Source organism: Artibeus jamaicensis, unplaced genomic scaffold, assembly GCF_021234435.1.
Source record: "Artibeus jamaicensis isolate MK-2021 breed Jamaican fruit bat unplaced genomic scaffold, CSHL_Jam_final contig_867, whole genome shotgun sequence".
NCBI lineage: Eukaryota > Metazoa > Chordata > Mammalia > Chiroptera > Phyllostomidae > Artibeus > Artibeus jamaicensis.
Window position 1 is genome coordinate 7,109,460 of NW_026521995.1, and position 23,818 is coordinate 7,133,277.

A 23,818-nucleotide genomic window follows, 5' to 3' on the forward strand; every position below is an offset into this window, starting at 1 on the left:
GGAACAGCCGCTTTCCCTGGGAACTGGAGGAGGGGATTGGAGCAGTACGGCCAGAGTGGGGAAGAAAAGTTGAATGAAATCCAAGAAAGCTGCAAAATTAAGACTTGATCTGGGCCTTAAAGAATAAGTAAGATTTAGCCATGTGAGGCAAAGGGCAATGACTTCCAGAAAGAAGAAATCACAGTAAGAGACCTAGGAGCATGAGCATAGAATTTTATGAGGACAAAAATAGTCTGGTGTGTGTGATAGAAATAGGTACAAGAAAGTCATAGGACACAAGATAGAACACATTGCCTGGGGCTTACCTGTGTGGGCATCATAGCCATAGCCTGTAGTTTGACTTTAGGCTGAAGACAAAAGGAGTTGTCAGCAATTTAGAAAGAGGAGAGGAGAGGAGATAACTGAGATACAGAGCTAGGAGATAACTGTGGAGCTGGGTGGAGGAGGAAATGGAATCCAAAAGTCAATTAAGACATGATTGCTATATCTAGATTAAAATAATAATTATAATAACTATTGTTATTATTAAAGAAATCTGAATCAGAATCTGATTCTGAAAAGTCTATGGTTTAGACTTTTCAGATAGTGTATACCCCTGAGCTGAGAAAAACTAATTATGATGGAAGAGTATGTCTCTAGTGGGTTGGAACCAAATCTATTGAAAACTGCTATGGGAGCCATAGTGTATCTCACCTGTGGTCTAGAAGGATAACTCTGGATTTGAGAAGAAATGGAAGCAGGGATGCGCTAGAAGCTACCGTGAAATTACGCATTTGAGAAATTTGGTAGTCACTTGAATCAGAGGAAGAAGAAACACGGTTGGGGAAAGAATAAAATTAAGCAGTTGAATGACCCATGGCTTCGAGCTCCAGGCCACGACTGTGTCAGAAGCAGGAACAATGGAGACACACAAGGGCAACTCCTCCACTTGCCTGGCACCCTGCTCCTTGGTGGCCCAAAGCGGGGCCCTGGACTCGGTGATCCTGGCCATTGGAAAGGTCTCTCAGACCACCTTGAAAGCCAAATGAATACCTCCATGGAAAAGAGAAAGGTTCTAGATCCAGTTGTTGTTTTGCAAATTTACTGTCCTCCTGGAGTCTGACAAACAGCGCCAAGAACCCTGAAGTTTATTCCTCGTGCACGGGGCCTGAGTAATCTGCCTTGACACGGGTGCTACCTCTTACCATGATTTGTTTCCCTTAGGGCCAACTCTGTGACATGGAATCCACACAAGATGATGGGCGTCCCTTTGCAGTGCTCTGCTCTCCTGGTTAGGGAAGAGGTACGTCTTTCCTGACTGGTGGCCCAGTCCACTTGTGGGGTTTGATAGAGTAAAGGTATGTACTGATGGAATTAGAATACTGGATGATTTTACAGGCCGGACCAGAGAGCTGTATCTAGAAAGGGGAAATTGTTCATGAAGATAATGGTAAGGTCCTGCTGTTATGTCCTAATGTAGTCTGGTTACAATTTGACTAGACAAGACAGTCATGTTTCACACATGGCCAAGTTGTTCTACCTGTGAAAAAGCACAAGACATTAGGTTGTCATCTGTGGGCTCAACAATGGGTCAAGAGAGAATTACTATTCACAAACCATTAATGGGATGAAGGAGTGGAGTTTCATAATGAAGGAGGTGGTGGTCTTCTATGTCATCTGGTTAAACACACCTGGCATGATTTGCTTATGTGGGTACCAAATAGTATATGGGACCCCATCAAACTAGAGCTTACACAGTGGAGAACACTTGGTAAGCATGTACAAAAGGTGGTTAAAAGAACTGAGGATGTTTATCTAGAAAGGAAGAGAAGAGGGAGGGAGGCAGGAAGGAAGGGTGAGCCGAGACAATAGCCCATTCTGTAAGTAGCCCTTACAGAATGACTCTTAAGTGGAAGAAATTTCTTTTTTTTTTCTTGAAGCTTCAGGGAACTGGGTTAGTAACACTGGGTGGCACAGATGTAATGGCAAAATTAGAATACACCATAACTTTAGGTCTGAATTGGGGACATTAAAAGGGACACTTTTCTATAAATTAAATTGCCCCAAAAGTAACAAATGCTTTATGTACAAATAAATTACTCATCAGTGGAGGTAACTGAATAAAGACTGAACAATCAAATGTTAGTAAGAGAACAAAACAGGCCCCCTCATTGGGAAGGAATAGATTAATAGTTCCAGATTTCCTTCCAAACTTACAATGCTCTGATGGCATTTCCCTTATTGGGAACCAAGGAATAATGGCATTCCATATCTTATATTACATATTCTATGTCTTGTATTTAGTATTCTTTGGTAAAAGAATTCTCAGTTTTAAAAAAGCTTGTGATACATTGGATTAAATAGTTAAAATAAGTTTAATTATTTCTGGGCATATCAGAGCCTTTAATATGCTGATACATATTGCAAATATCTGAAAAGAAGGCATTTATGATATAGAATTTCCTATGTTTATTTGGCAGTGGGGATCTCTTGTACAGCAACTATTTTACAGCACAGCGCCTATCCATGTATGTGTTTGACATGGTTTGGGACATAATGGTTGTAACTTTTTAATGGTCCAGAACCATCATGTTATTATTGTCCCAAGACCTTTATGTGAAAAACAACATCTCTTTTATTTATCCTTTTGCACAATGAGCCTGGTGCTCTCCAACCTTTTAGAAGTCACATGCTTTGAGTGGCTTTTCCTCTCCTGGTAGAAGCTGGTCTGGTCTGTCCACTGTTCCAGGATGGGGTGGCTGCCTTAGGACTGAGGGCACCTATTTAGGGGTTTGCTGGGCTGGGCAAGGTTGGTGCCAAGTTTCTGTGACCATGAAACAAAATAGAAGCACCTGTGGCAATTTTTTACTTTATTGGTCAAGTGAAGTTTCTTTTTCAAATTCTATGTCTTTCTATTTCTGTTTCAATTAGATTGTGTAACTTCCTTTAGTCTCAGAAAATAATGATGAATTCCACTGAATATGAAGCCTAAACTGCAAGACTGAGCCCTAGTTAAAATCTTAGCTGCATTGCATTTTCTTTTTGTTTGGACGATTCTTTTCAAAAGGTTCTCACTTCTAACTTCAACTAAATGGTCACATTTTAGTCTTTTCTTCTCTGGTCATGAGTCACAAAGAGTCACAAGAGAAAAAAATGCTGGAGCTTCTGTAAAATCACAATTATGCTGTAGATAATGCAAGAGCCAAAGGATTCCTGTGGTTCATGACAGATTACCGTGTGGTGGGGTTTTGGAGAAGGAGACTGATGGCGCTGTTTTAGTCAGAGAGCATGGCTCATTCACTGTCCTTCAGACAAGTTCAGTCACTTTGCCACTCATTTTCCATGGTGAGCTTCTCTTATGGAGCATTAAAGGTGATCGACAATGACACTGTCCACTGCCACTTCCATAAGCAAACTGGGTGTGAAAATGCAGTACAGGTCCTCTAAGCACTAAGAGAGAAACACGACATTTGAAATATTGGTTATTTAAGACATCTCAGAGGAGCAATGTGTTTATTTTTTTAGATTTCAGCATATAAAAATGAGAGCAATGAACTATCTTAAAAGCTATGATTTCCAAAGAGAACTCAACCTTAACAGTTAAATGATAAAGTACTTGAAGTAAATACGAATGAAACCCTAGAAGACTTGCACTAATAATATTTTACAGAACCAAAGAGTTTCTAAAATATTGTAATTGCAACAAAACCAGAACATCAAAACACTCTTCCAAAGAATGAACGTTACACTCTGATTGAGATTATTTTTTTTACGAACGCCTTCTCCGGTCAAACCCTGGAACATCTGACCCTGAGCCATTCATCCTCCAGAGTGGACTTATCACAGTCCATCTTGTCCAGATATTGGTCCCATGTTTTTTTTTTCATTTGATTCTTACTGTTTTCTTTCTCTAGAATATTCAATGTCTCTTTTATTTTTTCTTAATAATTTCCATCCCAATGTAAATTTAATAGAATATCTGAGAAAGTCAACACAGTTCCTACATTTTCTCTTCTCTTCTAGGGGTTGATGCAGAGCTGCAACCAGATGCACGCCTCCTACCTCTTCCAGCAAGATAAACACTACGACCTGTCCTACGACACTGGAGACAAGGCCTTGCAGTGTGGACGCCACGTCGACGTCTTTAAGTTGTGGCTGATGTGGAGAGCAAAGGTGAGCACGTGTAGGTCAGCTGAAAGTCAACGAAAAACACAAACTCTGTCTGGTGAGCATATGACATGTTAATAATTGATTTCCGAATCAGGAAATTACTAGCCAGAGATTGTTTCTTTAATCCTGTATCTACATATCCGCATTCTACAATGGGCAAGAGTAAAATAAAACCCATTGTATTTTTTTTCTTTTAAGCCAACTTGCACTGAATGTTCATTCATCTAGAAAACAAATCCATGTTGCTTTGTACAGCAGAACATCTGGTATTTAAGAAGTGTTTGGCTGTTGTTTTTGTCTCCCAACTCTTGCTGTTTACCCACTGATGTTTTTTTCCTCCAAACATATGTAAACTAAAAGCATATGTTTAAAGAACAAAAAAGAAAAGCAGAAAACCCTTCATGATAGCTTATTTTTGACATTTCAAAGGGGTAACAGGTCACCTCCAGTTAGAAAAACTACACAAGTACCTAGTGATCCCCTTTGTACAGTTTCTCTTCTGACCTCAGAATTGAACTGTGATGATCACTCCTCTCTCTGAAACACAAACTCTGTAACTAATGGTGTGCAGTGCTGACTAGACCTAACTGTAGCCTTCAAGGAGCATAAGTGTATGTTTAAGTGTAAGTGGGCGAGAAAGGCCCCAAATTTTATTTTTCGTCTTGACCAGATTCCAAACGTAAATGTCACAAATTGGTGACTCCCCACCTGGTTTCACTTATCTTCCACTGGAGGCAAGACCAGAGCCAGAGGACATGCTAGAAAAACCCAACTGCCAAAAGAGGAAAGCATCCTGTCCATGCCAAAAGAGGAAAGCATGACAAAGTGAAAGGAAAGGGGGATGATTGGAAAGCTGATGTCATGCCCTGAGGTCCTACATGTGGGGGGAAGTTCCCACCAATGTGGCTGGAAGCTTTTTAAGTAGCCAACACAAACATGTGACAGATTCAACCCCATGGAACAGGCCCATCACCTGGTCAGCAAGGGTGGGACATGCCAGAATGAGACCCCAGCATGGGCCCCTCCTCGGGTCTGTGTAAAGAATTATGAACCATATCCACAACTCTGAATCCCACATGCTGTTGTTCATAAACTTTTTCAGAGTAGACAGAATTGCCTTAAGCAGTTTAGAGAGGTGGTGGCCAATAAGAAAAAATGGGGGCTTGAAAGTCAAACAATATAGTCCACAATGATTTTATGGGCTCTTCTTTAAAGCCATCCTGGGAAAAAGGCAGAATAAATGGAAAGAAGTTTTATACAGAAATAATTGTCAGGTGGCCTGCAGGGATGACTGGACTTCATGTTCTTCAGACAAGCCTCCATAATACTATTTACACCAGCTGAGTTGTCTGTAAGTGTTGCTAAGTATTGGGCTGCTACCTGGCATGAGGCCCCAGGTAAATTGTTGCCACATAAAGGTTGTATGTGGGTCAGCTCCTACCCCTTGAGCTGGGCAGGGGACCTCTTCCTGTTTTGAAAGTTGAAAGCCGGACAAGTGCATATACCTGATTCCTGTCATTCAAGATGAGATTTACGTGGTTGGCAATGATACTTTCACTAGAGATGATAAATAAATGAATCAAGAATATGAATTATTGGTGCACTCTCAAGCTATTTAAAAGGAGAGGGCTTTTCATTTCATTAATTGGTGGGAATTACAAAATATCAGCTAGTAAGTTGGGGGAAGTTTGATCTCTAAATGTTGTCCAGTACCATCCTTTTTGTCTCCTTTCCCTGTGGTGTTTTTTATTAAGGTGATGATCATTAGCCATGTTTACACAAAAATGTTTTTCTCATGCTTCATCAGTTCCTGCTGCTCCTTCTCCATCTGAAGCCTCCTCACCAGCATGGTGCAGCCATTTGGTTCTTAGAGAAATAACGTGGAAGACTCCAGGTGTGAATTAAACAGCAGGAACACATGAAGCTTGAAATAAAGGCAAAGGATCCAGTTTCTAAAGTGCTGAGATGAAGGCACCAGGAGTGGGGATAAACAGAGAGACAGAACAGTCACAGCAGCCACACAACTTAGGGACACATATTCTTTTCATTCCTTGAGCAAAACCTTAAGTATCTAAACACCAAAAGAGCAAAAACTCTTATTTGGCTTTCAACTTAAAGGTGCATTTTTTTTGCAAAGTGAAATGATAATATTAAAGTAATACGTATAGTCCTACACTGTGGATCCAAAATGAGGATAATTACCTTCTCACATTAAAATCTACTTAGCAACGCCAGCCAGGGAAGGAGTGGTCACCTCTCCCAAGAAGAACCAAGAAAGAATGAGCCATGATGCTCCGTTTAAAATGCCCTCTTGCTCTCAAGAATGAGAAAACAACCTAAAAAAAATCAATAATTAGTAAATCATCTGTTATCAGACAAGCCTGGAGAGTGCAATATTCAAGTGAATCCACATTTTCTCCTCAAATAAACCACATGAAAGATATTAGCCTAAGGATAGATTACTACTCCTTAATCTGTTAATTACTAAAGAAGCTAAATGCACTGATGACAGCCATCATATTAAGTCCAAGATAACTTGATTAGAGCAAATTTATTTTTAAAAAATGAGCCTGCTAATACAGGATACTGAGAGGCGTTCTAGATTGTGTGATGATAAGTAATCTTGTTATTAGCTAAGACACTGTTCCTGTCCTCAAATTATTGAGTAGAACTTTCATTTTGCCTGCATTTTACTAGCACTTGATGATTATTTTCTATCTTGACAGATTTCTTCAGTGGCAAAAGCTTGGTAGTAGAAAAAAATCTTTAAAATTAGTCCCCATTTTTTAGGCCTGCAGGAAAGGCTTAATATGTAACTAATGAATTTTCACAGTAAATCTCTGTGTTTGTATCTTTCCTTTTAGTTTTCTGCAATTGGCTTCCCTAATCTAAACAGAGGTAATAGAGGGGCTGGCAAATGGCTGGGGACAAAACAATAACAGGAGAAAACTATTAATGGGACATTGATGACTAATGGTATCCTTTGCTAAATGACTGAATGTTCACTTTCTCTTTAAAATATAAATCTATTTTAATAAGTCAATATTGAACAGCTGTTATTGTGCCTGGTGCTGAATGGAATAAGAAACTACAGTTTTCTGGATAGGATAAGATAAATGCACAGATAACCCTCTCATGAGACAGAATATAAATGGTCACAAGAGAAACACAGACACACCTTGAGAAGTTGAAGGATGGAGAGCTGTTGCCTACTTTGCGAGTCAAGAATGATTTATTGAGAGATGACCTTCGAGATGGGTCTTGAAAATGATAGGTAGAATAATAGGATATCTACTCCCAGAAGAAGGTCTAGCAGAAGCAAAAGTGCCTAAGGTTCCGAGCCTAGTGAAAAGTCTAGGTGAAAGGAGTGTAATTAGGGAGCTGTTGTCCAGATGACAGCAGCAAAAATGGGGCTAGCAGCAAAAGATTCAGTCATTATTTCGGAAACAGCAGCTCTGAGGTCCAAGAGAATTAAAGAAGGGTTTTAAGAACCAGAGAACCATGAACAGCACTAAGATATCAGGCCCCCAGACCACACTAAGGCCATGGCTGAATGTGGGAGACTGTGAAATCGCTGAAGAAGATAACACAAACCGAGTTCACCTTCCTGAAATGTTGATTCAGGAGCCTGGGGCAGGCCTGAGAATCTACATTTTTAACACAATTAACCTGTTTCTGATACAGATGGTTCTTCAGAAAGTACTTTGTCAAAACACTGCCCCAGGCATTAATAGTTATATTGCCATTCATTCATTCATTTACTCAGAAAATATACATTGAGCATCTAGTATGTGCCTAGCACTGCTGGTGTGATACAACAATGAACAGAAGGGCCACAAATCTGTGCCCTCATGGAGTATGTATTTCAGCCAGGTCTGTCGAAACCAATCCTAAGCGTGGGCAATGAGCGAGAAAATCAAATCACCTTTCCCTGAAGCACCCTCAGCATAGTCCTTTTGCTGGGATCCAGCCTTTCATTTAGGAGTACCCGTCTGAGTCCCCAGCATCCTTCAGTGACTCAGGTCACCATTATGTGATGCCTGACAAAGTTTTATGTGCCTTAGTCATTCTCACAATATGAGCCGTGTGGCACATGATAGCTACTCAACAATAGTTTGATGAATGAGTAATTTTTAGACAGTGTCCTAAATAAAGATTCAAAACCTTGAAAATGAAATATAGAACTTATTTCCATAAATATCACCATGAAAGGAGAGGGCCCCAAGCATCTTAGGGCTCCCTAGAGTTTCCTCTGTCACTCCCTTTATATCTGTTTAGCCATCAACTCCTCCTGCTCATCTGCACCATGAAGTCCTGGACTAGTGGTGCAGGCAAAAGCCAGATCACTCCCACTCTGGTGTGTGGTGATCCCATTCCCTTTGCAATACAATCAAACTCATTTTCTGAGCACTCATTTTACCTTTCTGTGTCTGTGTGGGAGATCATGCAGGCACCATTATTTCCATGTGACCAGAGAGATTAGCCAAGGTCATATGCTGGATAGGGTCAGAGTCATACTGGTCCTGCTCTTATCCTGGATCAGCTATGTGCAAGTTTAAATTCAGCTCCAGCCTAGTCCAAAGGATCCAGTTTGGAGAATAATTAACCTCTCTCCCCCCTACCTAGGGTCCATCCCAGGTGAACCCAAACCTCCAGGTCAGTTCAAACCAATCCTAATTTCTTTGGCACCCACAGCCTTGTGGAGCTCATAGCAAAGGTGCTGGCACGAGCACTCGGGTGTCAGCCCGGTCCTTCCTTGGGCTCATCAGGAACTAGTGAGCCTTCTTGAAGCAATCAACTAAGGCAGCAATCTCCAAAGAAAAATTTTCAAATCTATGAGATTTTTTTAATGCAGCTTGTTCTTAAATATGTATCTGATATTGAACATCACTGGCTGTGCTGGATCTGCCTTTTTGCCAGGACGAGGACGACTAGGCTGTGTGTAATCAGGAAACTGAACTCATCTGTCTCCATTACAATCGTTTGCTCTAGTTTCCATGTTGGATTAGTCACTGGTAGGCCAGGTCTGAGACCTCCTGGAATGAGCCTCAGCTGTTTTTCTTAGCTTTCCATTAGCATGCCACAAATACTGAAGGAAAGAATTTGCTAGTGTGGCCTGACATCAGTTAAGCAGTTCCAGTCCAAAGCTATTGTGTTGTTTTTCATAAGTCCAGACCCTCGGCTTCTAGAGCCGGAAGCTCAAAGACCTCTGTGATAATGTTCACCCATTACACACGAAGCCATCTTTTATCCCCAGAGGAAAAATCTAATGAGCTTTGCAGAGTGACAGGCTAACAAAGCAATTGTGTGCCCCTTAAGATTCACTCATTCGTGTGTTGAACAACTATTCACTGAGACCTATCCTGTTTGTTTAATGATGGGGGTATATTTGGTGAACAAAAGTAGAGTCTGGAAATGACACATTTACATGATGGGCAAGGGGCTAAGCAGGCCTCCCGTGGCAGGGTGGGGGGTTGGTCCCTGCTGATGCCTCTTATCCTCAGGAAGAGAATAGCCCAGCCCTCCTGTCATTAATGACTTCCATAATTACCCCTATAAATGGCTGAGGCAAATTTTCCCCTTGAGTAATCAAAATAATTGCCTGGGGAGTGGAGGCTTTGAGAAGAAAAGGAATCTCTGTGGAGAGCTATAATGACAGACATGAAAGAGAACAAAAACACCTGAGGGGGAGAGCATTAAAGGAGAAAGAATTGACAGAGAAGCTTCTAGAAACACTGTCTTATGTTAGGGAAGCGCTGGAGCAGAGCCGAGACAGAAGTGGCAGGAAGACCATCTGTCTCGAGGGATCACTCGCCCCGAATCTCAGCCTGGATGCTCCCCCACTCTTCTCAGCCTGCCCGACACTCTTTCTTCTTCTCTTACTTAGGGAACAACTGGGTTTGAAGCACATATTGACAAGTGTTTGGAGCTGGCAGAGTATTTATACAATATCATAAAAAACCGAGAAGGATATGAAATGGTATATGATGGAAAGGTATGTCTTCTGATTTCTACCATCCCGAAGTGTTTAGTCAGTTGCCATTCTGATCCCCACTATTTTTTTATGTCAATAATGTATGTCCAGGTAAGTGGATCATGACAGATGAGAAGCCAGGGTGATACGGCAGCTAATCTGAGCTGGAGTAAAAATCAAACTCACAGAAAATAACAGTGTAATGTTGTGAATGTCAGCCACTTCAAAGGCGATTACAGATTAAAAAGTAGGAATCGTATTCAGAAGCTACAAAATAAATAGATTAGAAATGTCCTTGGGCCCTGGCTGGTGTAGCTCAGTGGATTGAGCTCGGGCCTGCGAACCAAAGGATCACGGTTTTATTCCCAATCAGGGCACATGCCTGGATTTCAGGCCAGTTCCCAGCAGGGGATGCATTAGAGGCAACCATACATTGATATTTCTCTCCCTCTCTCCTTCCCTTCCCCTCTAAAGATAAATTTTAAAAAAAATTTTTAAAGAAAAAAAGAAATGTCCTTAGAATTTTCAAAAGTGCCATGTTAGGCTGAGCGTGAATCTTTCCTCTTTGTAGCCTCAGCATACAAACGTCTGCTTCTGGTACATCCCTCCAAGTCTGCGTGTCCTGGAAGACAAGGAAGAGAGAATGAACCGCCTCTCTAAGGTAAATGGTACAAGCTTTTCTCTTATGGACATCGGTGGGTACATTGGGCCTTTCACATGTATATCATCTTTATAACGTAGCAGCAGGTCTTTAGGAGAAAATCATCCTTTTTTAAAAAATATATTTTATTGGCCCTGGCTGGTGTAGCTCAGTGGATTGAGCGCGGGCCTGTGAACCATACAATTGAGGTTCGATTCCCAGTCAGGGCACATGCCTGGGTTGCAGACCAGTTCCCAGCAGGGGATCCACGAAAGGCAACCATACATTGATGTTTCTCTCCCTCTCTCCTTCCCTTCCCCTCTAAAGATAAATAAATAAAATATTTAAAAATATATATATATATTTTATTGATTATGCCATTACAGTTCTATTTTCCCCCTTCATTCCCCTCCACCCTGCATCTTGGTGCATGACCAACTCCCCTCTGAGGACTACTGCAGAGCCAGGACATACAAAGCTGGTATACCCAGACTTTTAAAAACTGTACTTGCGTCTGTTTTCTGAGAGCGAGTTTATGACATTTTACAATAAGCAATTAGGTGATAACATGTATTGGCATTCACCACACAGCAAGAACTCTTGCTGGCATTGACTGACCTGCCAAGTGAAACTGGTGCTCAGTTACAAGCATGGAAGAGACTTCAGGTACCAGAAATAATTAGAAAATAAAGCTGCTGCTGATCCTCTTGAGATGCCAAAGTCAAGGCTGTGCTATGGGGTCTTTAGAGCTGTGGTGACTCGCAGAATGTAACAGAGCAGGGAGCAGTAATAATAATCACTGCTGTTCAGTGTGTGGTATGTCTGTGGCTCCACTTTGATGGACCATTACATCACTGAATTCTCACAGCCACCTACTTTGGAAAACACTGTTTTTCTCTCTTTTCCACTGTTGGGAAGCCTGAAGCACAGAGAGCAAAAGTCACTTTCCCCAAATCACACCCAAGTCTGACCCCAGGGCCTGAGAGCTAACGCTGTAAATTCTACTGTGGCCAGTAAGACCCTCTTTCTTTTATCCTCTCCTGTTCCCTTCATTACACACACGTGAAATTTGGTCTATTGTGTCTGCCAAAGAGCCTTGAAGGGAAGTGCACAGGCCCATCCTCCAAGGGTTGGAGGAATGAGAAACTAGGGATGATCATGTGTATTTAGATCTAAAAAAGTTGGCTATTGGCTGTTTAGCTAATCACTTGGTTGACTGGCTGGTTGATTGGTTGCTTGGTTTATTGGTTTTCCATTTTCCACAAAAAAGGAGACCTCCTGCAGTTACTCCCAGAGCAGGGAAGGCCCTCTCCCCCATTGCTAAGAAGCCAGGGCTGCCTCACTGATCTTTCATGTCAAATGAATAACAGAATCTTTTGTGGGGTTTTAAACCTCAGAAAAGCTTACAAATGTTAACATCTGCCCACAGGACCTAGATAGGATGTTTTTTACACATAGTTGAGGTCCTTAAATTAAGCCTCCTAATTAGAGCATTGGTTCACATCTCTGGCTATATATCAGAATTGTCACAAAGCTTTATTAAAAATACTGGTGACGAGGTCTTACATCAAGATTTTCTTCCAATTTGTTTTGAATGGGCTTGGGGATAGTTTTGAAAGTTCTGTAGGTGAAACCCAGGCAGAGAGCCAGTGACCAATGGGAGTGGAGTGGAAGGGTTGTGGTTATGTTTGCAGTTTTAGAGACGTTGGTTCAAACCAGAAATCAAGCCTAAGGGCATAAGGGAGTGAGCGTGGGAGTGAACGTAGGAGTTTCATACCAGAGAAAATGATAGGCTCTGGCAAAAAAAAATGGTGGGGGGCCTAATGTCTAAGAAGAAAAATTTTTTCTTCTGGAACTTCTATGGTGGCTTCTCTGTAAATATATTATCTTAACAATAACTAATTTTATTTAACAAGCTACTCACAAGTTAGATATTTCCTTTTTATTGGCTTTCACTTCTTTAATTCTCTGACCAGAGAAGGCACAAGTAGTTTGGCTGATTCGATTTGTTAATTGGACTTGTTGCTGGGCTGAGGGAGGGGCAAGATGGGTGTACAAAACAGGAAGGGTTTTTCATCATTCTGAGCAAAAGTTAACTCAGAATTCTTCCAGGTCAACAGAGCTCTCTTCAAATACCTCTTAGATTTTAGCAAGCCACATAAACTGTGGTGAGGATGAAGAGTATTTCTTGGGGACAACCATTAGAATATTAGTAAATCATTTCCATACTGTTAGTAAATCAAACTTGAAAGTCTCTGGGGATTGCAAAATGAATTCTCTTAATTTCTTCATCTCCTGTGGCTTCATTTTCCTGACTGTTTTAGAGAGTATTTAACAATTCAAAATTAGAAATCAAAATAGAACCACATGAAATATCAAGGTTAAGTTTTGTTTATGTCAATGATTTTTCAGAGTTCCAGAAAAAGATTTTTATTAAGTATGAAGCCCTTAAACTATAACATCCAGGAACTAGTAAAATCTGCGCGCGCACACACACACACACACACACACAATCCCAGAAGAAAAGGAGATGAAGTGAAATAAATCATCTGTCCTGTCCAATATGGTAGTAATAGCCACATGTAACTATTTGAATTTAAATCAATTGCAATTAAATTCAACCAGAAATTCACTTCTTTAATCACACTAGCCACATATCAAGTGCTCAGTTTGTGACTAGTGGGTGGTTATGATCTCAGGTGTTTCAGATAGAGAACATCTCTATCATTACATGAAGTTCTCTTGGTCAGTGGTGATATAGACCCAAAACGGGAAGAAATGTGAAGTCTTCTGTATGGTGTCTGGCAAATAAGAGAATTAAGTTAAGTTACTTGGCTTATTATTCAGTAAACACTCAAAAATGTTGTACTAGGACTTCCACCAAGATGGAGACGTAGGTGGAAGCACTGTGCCTTCTCACACAACCAAGTTTAAAAATAAAGTTTTAGCAACAAAAACACAGCCAAACCACAGAAAATTGAACTACACAGACGTCTTGACAACAACGAAGCCTTCAGCCAAACTGGTAAGAGGGGCAGAGCCAGCAGCAGAGCAGGGTTGGGCAGGAAAGATCCACTGGACCCACCTGGGCACGCAACTCAGGCACACAGGCAGCCGTAGGTGGATCCCAGGTGTGGAGTAGCGGGCAGACCCATGGAGGGCGCAAGGCAGTGGACCCACTGAGGGCTGACCACAGTCATACATTCAAGTGCAGACAAACTGGTGAAGGAGCGAAGCAGTGAGACAGACTGTGCAGGGCCCTGTGGTGGAAAGTGGCAGAAGGGACCACCATTGTCCCTCTCTGACCCTGCCCCCACATATAGCACCACAAACCAGCGACCTGGGTGGTCCTGCCCTGGTGAACACCTCCTCATACATAACAGGCACGAACAGATCAAAACATGGCTCAAGAACAACTCAGAGCCCCAGAGCTGATAAATCTAAGCAATCAAGAAATTGCCAAACTTTCAGATGCACAGTTCAAAACACTGGTGATCAGGATGCTCACAGAACTGGTTGATTATAGTCACAAATTAGAGGAACATATGAAGGCTAAACTAATTGCAATGAAGGGAAATGCACATGAAACCAATATTAATAGAAAGGAAACTGGGACTCAAATCAAAGGAGTGGACCAGAAGGAGGAAAAAAATGACCAAACAGAAAAGGATGAAGAAACAAGAATTCAAAAAAATGAGGAGAGGCTTAGGAACCTCCAGGACATCTTTAATCGTTTCAACATCTGAATTATAGGGGTACCAGAAGGGGAAGAGGAACAGCCATGAGTGGAAAACTTATTTGAACAAATAATAAAGGAGAACTTCCCCATTCTGGCAAAGGAAATAGACTTCCAGGAAATCCAGGAAGCTCAGAGAGTCCCAAAGAAGTTGGACCCAAGAAGGAACACACCAAGGCACATCATCATTACATTAGCCAAGATTAAGATGAAGGAGAGAATCCTAGAAGCAGCAAGAGATAAGGGGACAGTCACCTACAAAGGAGTTCCCATCAGACTGTCAGCTGATTTCTCAAAAGAGACCTTACAGGCAAGAAGGGGCTGGAAAGAAGTATTCCAAGTCATGAAATCCAAAGACCTACATCCAAGATTGATCTAACCAGCAAAGTTTTCATTTAGAATGGAAGGACAGATAAAGTGATTCTCAGATAAGATCAAATTCAAGGAGTTCATCATCACCAAGCCCTTATTATATGAAATGTTAAAGGACAGCAAACTCACAGTTACTAAGAACCACACCTAAAACAAAAGCAAACTAAGAGGACAGCTAGATCAGGAGTGAACCATAGAAATGAAGATCACATGGAGTGTTAGCAACAGGGAAGTGGGAGGAAGAGAAGGGGGGAGAAGATACAGAAAATAAGTAGCATAGACAGTAGGTAGAGAATAGATGGGGGGGCAAGAATAGTGTGGGAAATATAGAATCTAAAGAACTTGAAACATGTGGTCATAAACTAAAGGGGGGAATGGTGGGGGAAGGGTGTGGGGGTGGAGGGGAATGAAGGGGGGAAATAGAACTGTAATGGCATAATCGATAAAATATATTTTAAAAAATGTTGTACTAAAGTGCTACTTGCATCTTCCAGAATAAGGAAAGGAAACAACTTGTAGGAAACCTACTAGTGAATCAGGGGTGTTTTCTCAGTCCACAGGCTGGCTTGGGCATAGATATCTAGGTAACAACTGGTTATGACTAAAACAGGCATAGTGACAGCTTCACAAGGGAGGTAAAGAGGAGAATTTGGTTGGTGCACTTTCTTTGGCCCAGTCTTGAGTATGACTGTGCAGGTGGCACATTGTCAGTGAGTCAGCAAGGACATGAGGGCCTGGGGTGCTATGGGGACATAACTGCATGCCTTAGACAAAGGCAAGGGACAGCAGGTAGACTCCGTTTGCAGGCAGTTCTCAGATAAGGATCCAAAGGCAATATATTGATCACCTCTTGTGTTTCCTGTTCCTTTTCATCCTCATCTTCTTTATTTTAATTTTCATTATATTTGATCATTATCTGCATCTCTTTCATTAGCTTTTATAGTCTTATACTGATTGGTGGACTTTCACAGTTTTCAATTATGGATTTAGAAGTAAATTTGTAAGGAAGTATTTTGGCCTCATATTTGATGTGACTATGTTATTAAATGTAATGGGGAATTTAATTTGTGAGATTTTAACATTATAGAATGTCTTACATATAGTTATTCTGCTACTTCATTTTTCAAAGTTTTACTCATGCTTCCAAGATTTTAAAACAAAAAGATTTTGTAATGCACAAATGCATACAAATATGCATTTGTAATTTCTGTGATAGCTTGTGAGAATATTTCATGACACTTTAATCTGAGCTTTCTTTGGAGGAAGAAACATGTGGGTTAAAATTCTGAAGGAGTCCCCTGGGTATTGTTTTTTAAAGGACTGAAAGAGTTAATGGCCCAAGGGAGAAAATGATATCCTGAAACGTTCAAGGCAGCTCGGAAGAGCTCTGCCTGATTAGGCCCTTAGTGAATTCTTCAACATGCAGCCTCTTTCTTTTTCTGTCTTTCTTTCTTTTTTTCTTTCTTTCTTTCCTTTCTTTCTCTCTCACTTTCTTTGTTTCTTTCTCTTTTTCTCTTTCTTTCTTTATTTCCTTCTTTCTTTCTTTTAATTATATACCTTTGAATTTTATTGTTGTTCAAATCCAGTTTTCTACCTTTCCCCCATCCCTCCCCACCACCCCAACCATCCCCATCTCCCTGCCGTGTTTCCAACCTCCCCTTGTTTTCCATGTGTCCTTCATAGTTGTTCCTGTAAACCCTTCACCCTTTCCCCCCCATTATCCCCTCCCCTCTTCCCTCTGGTTACTGTCAGCCTGCTCCCAACTTCAATGTCTTTGGTTATATTTTGCTTGCTTGTTTATTTGTTGATTAGGTTCCAGTTAAAGGTGAGATCATATGGTATTTGTCTTTTACCACCTGGCTTATTTCACTCAGCACAATGCTCTCCAGCTCCATCCATGCTGTCGCAAACAGTAGGAGCTCCTTTTTTCTTTCTGCTGCGTAGAAATTCATTGTGTAAATGTACCATAGCTTTTTTGATCCATTCATCTCTTTCTTAAATGACTTTCTTTGTTCAGCAAACCCAAAAATGTCACATACCCCTCAAAGAAATTTTAAACATAAGTGAAAACTCTATATATTCACCAGAATAGTCAGATCTTTCTTTTCCTACTTAACTTGCAATTAGTGATTATGTAATGAAGTAGATGTTCCATGTGCCTGCTAATTTTAGTTCTTCAGCATTTTCTGGAAATAATTGAAAGTCATATGCATTTAGACAGCTGTGATTTCTGCCAACCCTGCTAGCTTCAGGAACTGATGAGAGTCAATCTTACTTTATGCCAAAGTCTGTCTGGGAGGATGGCTCTTACCATTCATCTTTTGACCTTTGATTTGCATTTATATGAAAAGGTAGAGGTGCTTAATAACTAAAAATAATTTAAAAGTTAGAGGTTCTTAATAATTAGTGCCATCCATATATGGTTTTTTCTTTTTTTTCATTGAATTTCTTGAGGTAACATTGGTTCACAAAACTATACAGGTTTCAAGTGTACAACAAAACGTCAACTGCCCACATTCCAGTATGTTTTTCTTGTATTGCTGATTAAAACTAAATCCAGTTTTAATTTACTGAGTAAAACATAGTCATTGTCTTATCATTTCTAAAATACAAGTATAATTTGTTGCACAGGTAAAACTAAGGGATAGTTATATAATTGTTTTGTCTTTGGTAATGAAGGATAGCAGAGTTTGGCACCCCAAAATATGCCTTTTTAGACATTAGTTATTTTAAGCTGGTTATGAAGAAAAAAAGGTTCAGAAAGAACTTTTGACCATCCTCCTTTACCTGCCTAAAGGAATTTAGATAGAGAACCTGCTACAGGAAGAGAGATATCAACACAGATAACTATAGTTTAATATAAACTAAGTGTGATAGACAGGGAGGAACCTAGCAAGGTCACTTCAATCAAAGTCTTCTCTGTGTCCTATTGTTAAAGAATTTATTTATCAAACTTCTGCTTTTCCTTCTCCGTGCGAGTTGTCTTCTCACCCTTTGAAATTCCAAACTACAACCTACCTCCTCTTCTCCTTAGCTCAAGATGGCATATAAGCTCCTAACTGCCCAGTCTGTGATTGGGTCTCATTCTTGTGGCAACCCCTAGTGTACACATGTAAAATAAATTTGGACGTTTTCTCCTGTTCATCTGTGTTCATTAAATTTGATTATTAATCCAGCTAGAAGAATTTAAAAGATGAAAGGAAAATTATTTTTTGCTTTTAGAAACAAGCCCATGGTTTCTAACAAATCACTGGGCCTGATGGGAACCACATTGATTTTGTGCACTGAGTACTTTGAAGACGAAAAACCTCACCGTAAACCAATGATTATTTATGTGTTGGTATTGAAAAGTGCTATGTTCATGACAGCATTGCACTTGAATTTCACTATCCTTCATTTCAGATGGATTCAGTTGTGATACAAGGCATGGTCCCCATTTTGAAGAGTTGTTGACTTTGTGTATCCAAAATGAGTCCAAAGTGTTCCTAACATCTACCATTCCTGTTTACATAATTGTATCAATGAACTTAAAAGATCAAATGCTATATCTGCAGACTCCAATGATAAACTATCACTGGAAAGACCATAGTACAGTTAGACATAATTTAAATATATCAATAAGGACTATATATCAATAAGGACTCAGGGACCCCTCAGTAGGCACCCAGAAACACCAGGAAACAAAAGAAGTGATAGACACTTGCCTGTCCTCCAGGACCTTGAGGTTCAAGTACGGAGACAAAATATATTTTCTCACAAGTAAGGGAACAATCAGCAATTAGAATATAACCACAAACTGTGGGTAAGAATCATGTATTTATGACTTACAAGAGAGAGGATGCTTGTGGACTGGAGGGATCAGGAAGGGATTCACAGCACCTGAAGGACTGTGGTGGAGTCTTGGGCTGCATGTTAAACATGAACCTCAAAGAAAAATGATTCTAAGCAAAGAGAACAAGTGTGATGAGATAAAAATATATGTGGTCTATTGAAGGAGCATTAAATAGATAGCTCTTGTCAAAGTTGAAGGTTTACATTGGTGAGCACTGGAAGATGAGTCCTCAGAGCTGGGTGACAAAGACCTTTGTGCTGAGCAAAAGAGTTTGACTTTAACTTCATACACTGTAAAGGACTGTGGGTGCTGTAGTCATTAGCCTGGCAGACATGGTAGAAGCTCGTCTATGATCCATTTCTGGAGTGTTAAGTCCTCATGGGTTCAGCTTTTTGCCTAGCTGATTCCTCATTATTATTAAGGAACATATTTCAAAATACCTTATAAACTGAGATAATACAAAAGAAGAATAAAATGGAACTAGAAAGTTTTAGGGTCTCAAGGAAAAAATTACTTTAAGGTATCAAAAGTCTGCTTATTTTCATATATCACTTAGTATTGAGGCTTACCTCCTAGTAACAATTCTCTGAACAAGGTTTTATCTCCAATGTTTCTACATTTACTGAGGGGGAAAACATACCCTCCCCCAAATGTTGTATTGCTAAACTATTAGCCTTAGACCAACACCAGATTCTTCTCATTCTCCCAAAACACCAACCAAAAAGTCAAGAAAAAGGTGGTAGGCACTTGATACCCTACCATTTATAATTCCTCTTACCATGTTTCAGATCATAGATGTATTGAACTACTCTAGTCCTCTAATCCCAAGAAAACCCAGATGCCATTTTTTTAAGGAGAAACAAATATTATTCTAATTGTTTAGTTAAAAACTAAAAATGCTATTTCATAGTGGGCTCTTTGAGCAAGGGGAGTATTCCCAAGAGAAAAGTCACCATATTGTTCTGGTCTCTCCCACAGGTGGCTCCAGTGATTAAAGCCAGAATGATGGAGTATGGGACCACAATGGTCAGCTACCAGCCCTTGGGAGACAAGGTCAATTTCTTCCGCATGGTCATTTCTAATCCCGCAGCAACTCACCAAGACATTGACTTCCTGATTGAAGAAATAGAACGCCTTGGACAAGATTTATAATAAACTAGCTCACTAAGCTGTTTCAATTCTCTAGGTAGACAATTAAGTTGTCACAAACTGTGTGAATGTATTTGTAGTCTGTTCCAAAGTAAATCTATTTCTATATTGTGGTGTCAAAGTAGAGTGCAGATTAAAAATCAAAAACAAAAAACAAAAAAACATCGCTCCTTTTAAAAATTATTTCTGAAGTTTAGAATACCTCTCTAGTAATTAGTGACAAAGGCTGTGTTTAATCAGTAAGGAAAAGCTTAAAATTGTTATAAATACTTCCCTTACTTTTAATATAGTATGCAAATCAAATTTTATTTTCACTTCAGAGTAGTAGGATTGAATAGAGCCAAATTGCCCCCCCGAATCATCAGGTTCTTTGGGGTACAATGAAAAGGACAAAGTAAATATAAAATGTATGTTGACAATAAAAATTCTTGCCTTTTTCATAGTATTAGAAAAAAATTTCTAATTTACCTATAGCAACATTTCAAATGTATTTAAATACATATAATTTTACAAAAGGAAAATATATATATTAAAAAGAAATCCTATTTTGTAACATATAGATTTTTATTTTATATGGGTTATACAAACTGCAGGGGCAGATATAAAAACTAAGCCAGGTTTGTTTGTTTGGTTTTTTTCCCCTTTTTCCTTTAATGGAAGCACAATAAAACACTTAGAAAAGTTATTTTAAAACATAGGCCCACAATATTCGTCAAAAGGTATGATGCCTTCTTTCTATTCATGTAATGGCTTATGACATCTCTAAAGTCCGTATTAGAGAAGAAACTCAAAAGAATAGCTTAAGCTCCTTAATACAATTGATCAGACCAACAGTAAGATACTCTTCCCATTTGAAAATATTTTCCACCAGTCGACCCTTTGCAGACCTGCTCAGTAAGCATGATGAGCCAAGCTTCACCTTAGACTAGGTTAGGGTAATCCTCTCTATTCTACTTTCCAGTTCAGCCTGTTTTGAACCGAAGTTTGATGCTAGTTTTTGAGGCATCTTCCCAAAGAGTATTCTTTTATTAGGTCATTTGGATTAATTAGAGAAAATAAAAATAAAATCTAATCAGCCCAAGCAAAGAGAAACAACGCACACTCCAGAATGTGGTGAGCCCAGAAAATTAAAGTCAGCCTTGGGAGAGGAGGTCTCTGTGTGAGAATAATGGTATGAGACTGCCACTGTCCAGGAAGGAGTCATTTACCACCTGGGTAATTGCTTAGTCCCATGTCCTCCCATTCTTCCCGGCTCCCCTGCTAGACTTCCCATCATTGCGATCCCAAACAATTGATTTCTACTCCGTGGCTGGTTATTTTTTCTCACAAAAAGCACTCCTCACCCAGGATTTTGAGACAGCATCTTAAGACCTTCTTTTCTCTATCTTCCATTAAAACCCAAAGTGACCAGAGTATGCAGAGATAATAATATCCTTAGAGTTCAAAATAATATTTTTAAAGCATCCTCTACCCCTGCAAGCCTGAGGGAGAGACATGAGCTAACAAGAGCTCCCACAGATATTTGTGGGGCTGCTGATTCTCAGATGCTGAGCACTAGTAGGAGGGGCTGCAGACACAGTTACAGAAGCAGTTCCCCTTTCTGTGTGGACCAGAGATCATTTTTACTAGCAGACTGTTTTCCCCACCCCTTGCTCCTTCCAGGTCCTTCACCAAGTTTGCTGGGAGCCTTGCTCAACCATGTGCAGTGAAATTCCTACCAACCATAGGCCAGGGAAGGTGGTAAATAAAATCCTAATAGGTCCCAATAGTTTAATAAACATTCTTTAAAGTAGGTCTGTAATCCACTCAGGAGGGAGAGACTGAGGGAGGGAGATTATTTTGAACATTAGCCAAAATTCCCAATGTCAAAGGCTTTGGGCCTTTGTGGGACCATCCTTTACAAGTTTTAGAAAAGTTTGGTTGTAGCTTTAATCAGAATTGACATGATCATTTTCATTTATATAGCAATATTGTGTTTATTATTTTAAAATACTTGAAAAAAGGTGTGGTATGTCTTAATCTGAGACATGTAAATGGTATCAACTCCATGTACAGTCGCAAGGCTGTGAGGAAAGAAAGGGAAATCAGTTGTGTGTGTAGCTGTGTTGCCTTTATTGTATTGATAGTATTGTCTTGTCACCTCAGATCATGGTTGTGTGCTTTAGATCTGAACTGTACAGTGTTGCAAATTAACGTGTTGCTGTAAAAGCTTGTACAATATATTATCAATGTCCTTTTCCGTGTGGTAGCTGTACTGATATTCTGAGAACTACATTCGCATCTGTTGCTGTAACCCCTCTCTCCCCCTCTCTGCTAAACTGTGTGCCCTCTGCACCAGCTCTAATACAGAACATGCCCTTGGCTAAGGTCCCCACTGACGAATCTCCTTCGAGAATTGTGTGATTTCACGAAATGCAAAGTGATCGCTACTTTGTCTCTGAGAACAGAAGAAACCAATGATGAAATGTCACCGACTGCCAAAATTGCAGGTATTGTCCCTACTGGGGTTTGGAGTAGGTACGAATACTCAGAATATTGGCAAAGGAAGCACAGGTGTAAATACGGTGCAGGGCAAGGAACCGCGGACCCTCCCCGTGGGGATGAGCGTGCACGTGCTCTCCTGTTCTCCAATGCTAAGTGCAAACACTGCGTATTTATTAGTTCCGTGTGCCAAAATACTGTTCCCAATCGGCGTTTCTGAAAGACATCACCACCTCCCCAACATTATTCCATTACTAAAGACAGAAAAAAATGAAAAATATAAACATGTGGCAACCTGTTCTTCTTACCAAATATAAACTTGTGTATGATCAATGTATTTTATCTGTGTTGTCTCTCAAAACCCAAATAAATGTGTAAATGTGGATATGTCTCAGGCTTTGTATAGTTATTTCTGACCTTGCCATGTTGTGGCACTGACTTTTAATGAATTGCCTGAATAAAAGGCCCTTCACTTGCCCACAGAGCCCAGTGTGTCTAAGGGTCTTTGTTGGGAAAAGAGCTCTTCCTTGTGCAGTCGCCCCTACCATAGATTCTGAAGGACGTTGCTTACCACTCTGACTTCTTCAATCAGTTCCAATCATTAAAATTAAAAAAAGGTTTAATTATGGAAAAATTTGTGTACATATACAAGTGGAGAAAACAGTATAATAAATTCCCATGAAGGCTTCATCCAACTTCAACATTTGCTGATTCAGAGCCTGAATGCTATTTCACCCATCCCCCCATTTTATATTCTTCCCAACACCAAATTATTTTTTTTAAGATTTTGTTTATTTTTAGAAAGAGAGGAAGGGAGAGAGAAAGAGAGGGAGAGAAACAGCCATCAGTTGCCTCTCACATCCCCCAACCAGGGACCTGGCCCACAACCCAGGCATGTGCCCTGACCAGGAATCAAACCAGTGACCTTTCAGTTCACAGGACAACACCCAACCCAGTGAGCCACACCAGTCGGGGCAACACCAAGTTAGTTTTATATGAATCTATAAAAGAAAGGATTCCTAAAAAAGACCTCAATACCATTATCACAACTGAAACTATAATAGTAATATTGCAATAGTGAAGTCAAATATTCAATTAGTGTTCTCACATCCCTGATTCTCAATTTTAGAGCAAACCCCCTAGCCCATGGCCTGTGGCCAAGAAACCCGTGGAGGCCCTACCCACCTTCCAGGGCAGCTGGGGCATGTCCAGTTCAGGCACACAACACAACACGGGTCCTGGCCAGGCAGCTGTTTGTTAGAGCATCGGCCCCAGCCAGGGTACATAAAATAATCAGCCAACGAATGCATATATAAGTGGAACAACAAATTAGTTTCTCTCCACCGTCCCCTATCCCCATACATTCTTTCTCTCTAAATCAATAAATTTTTTAAAAGTTTAAAAGATACAACACTGTATGCACATGGGCCATTGAGGCACAAGCGAGTTAACAGATAGAATGCCCTGGGAATTTAATTGGTGGAG

At 40.2% G+C, this 23,818-nt stretch overlaps 1 protein-coding gene across 2 annotated transcripts in view; it reads left to right on the forward strand.

Moving 5' to 3' along the window:
* The window catches only part of GAD2 (glutamate decarboxylase 2), a 76,398-nt gene extending 53,705 nt beyond the window's left edge, over positions 1–22,693 (forward strand). For both annotated transcript variants that reach the window (XM_037146323.2, XM_037146324.2), the window contains 5 exons: positions 1,204–1,282; positions 4,003–4,152; positions 10,037–10,144; positions 10,695–10,784; positions 19,682–22,693. In XM_037146323.2, the coding sequence (XP_037002218.2) occupies positions 1,204–1,282; positions 4,003–4,152; positions 10,037–10,144; positions 10,695–10,784; positions 19,682–19,855 (601 nt within the window). In that variant the 3' untranslated portion in view covers positions 19,856–22,693. The remainder of the gene's footprint in view (positions 1–1,203; positions 1,283–4,002; positions 4,153–10,036; positions 10,145–10,694; positions 10,785–19,681) is intronic.
* Positions 22,694–23,818: the final 1,125 nt, after the last annotated feature.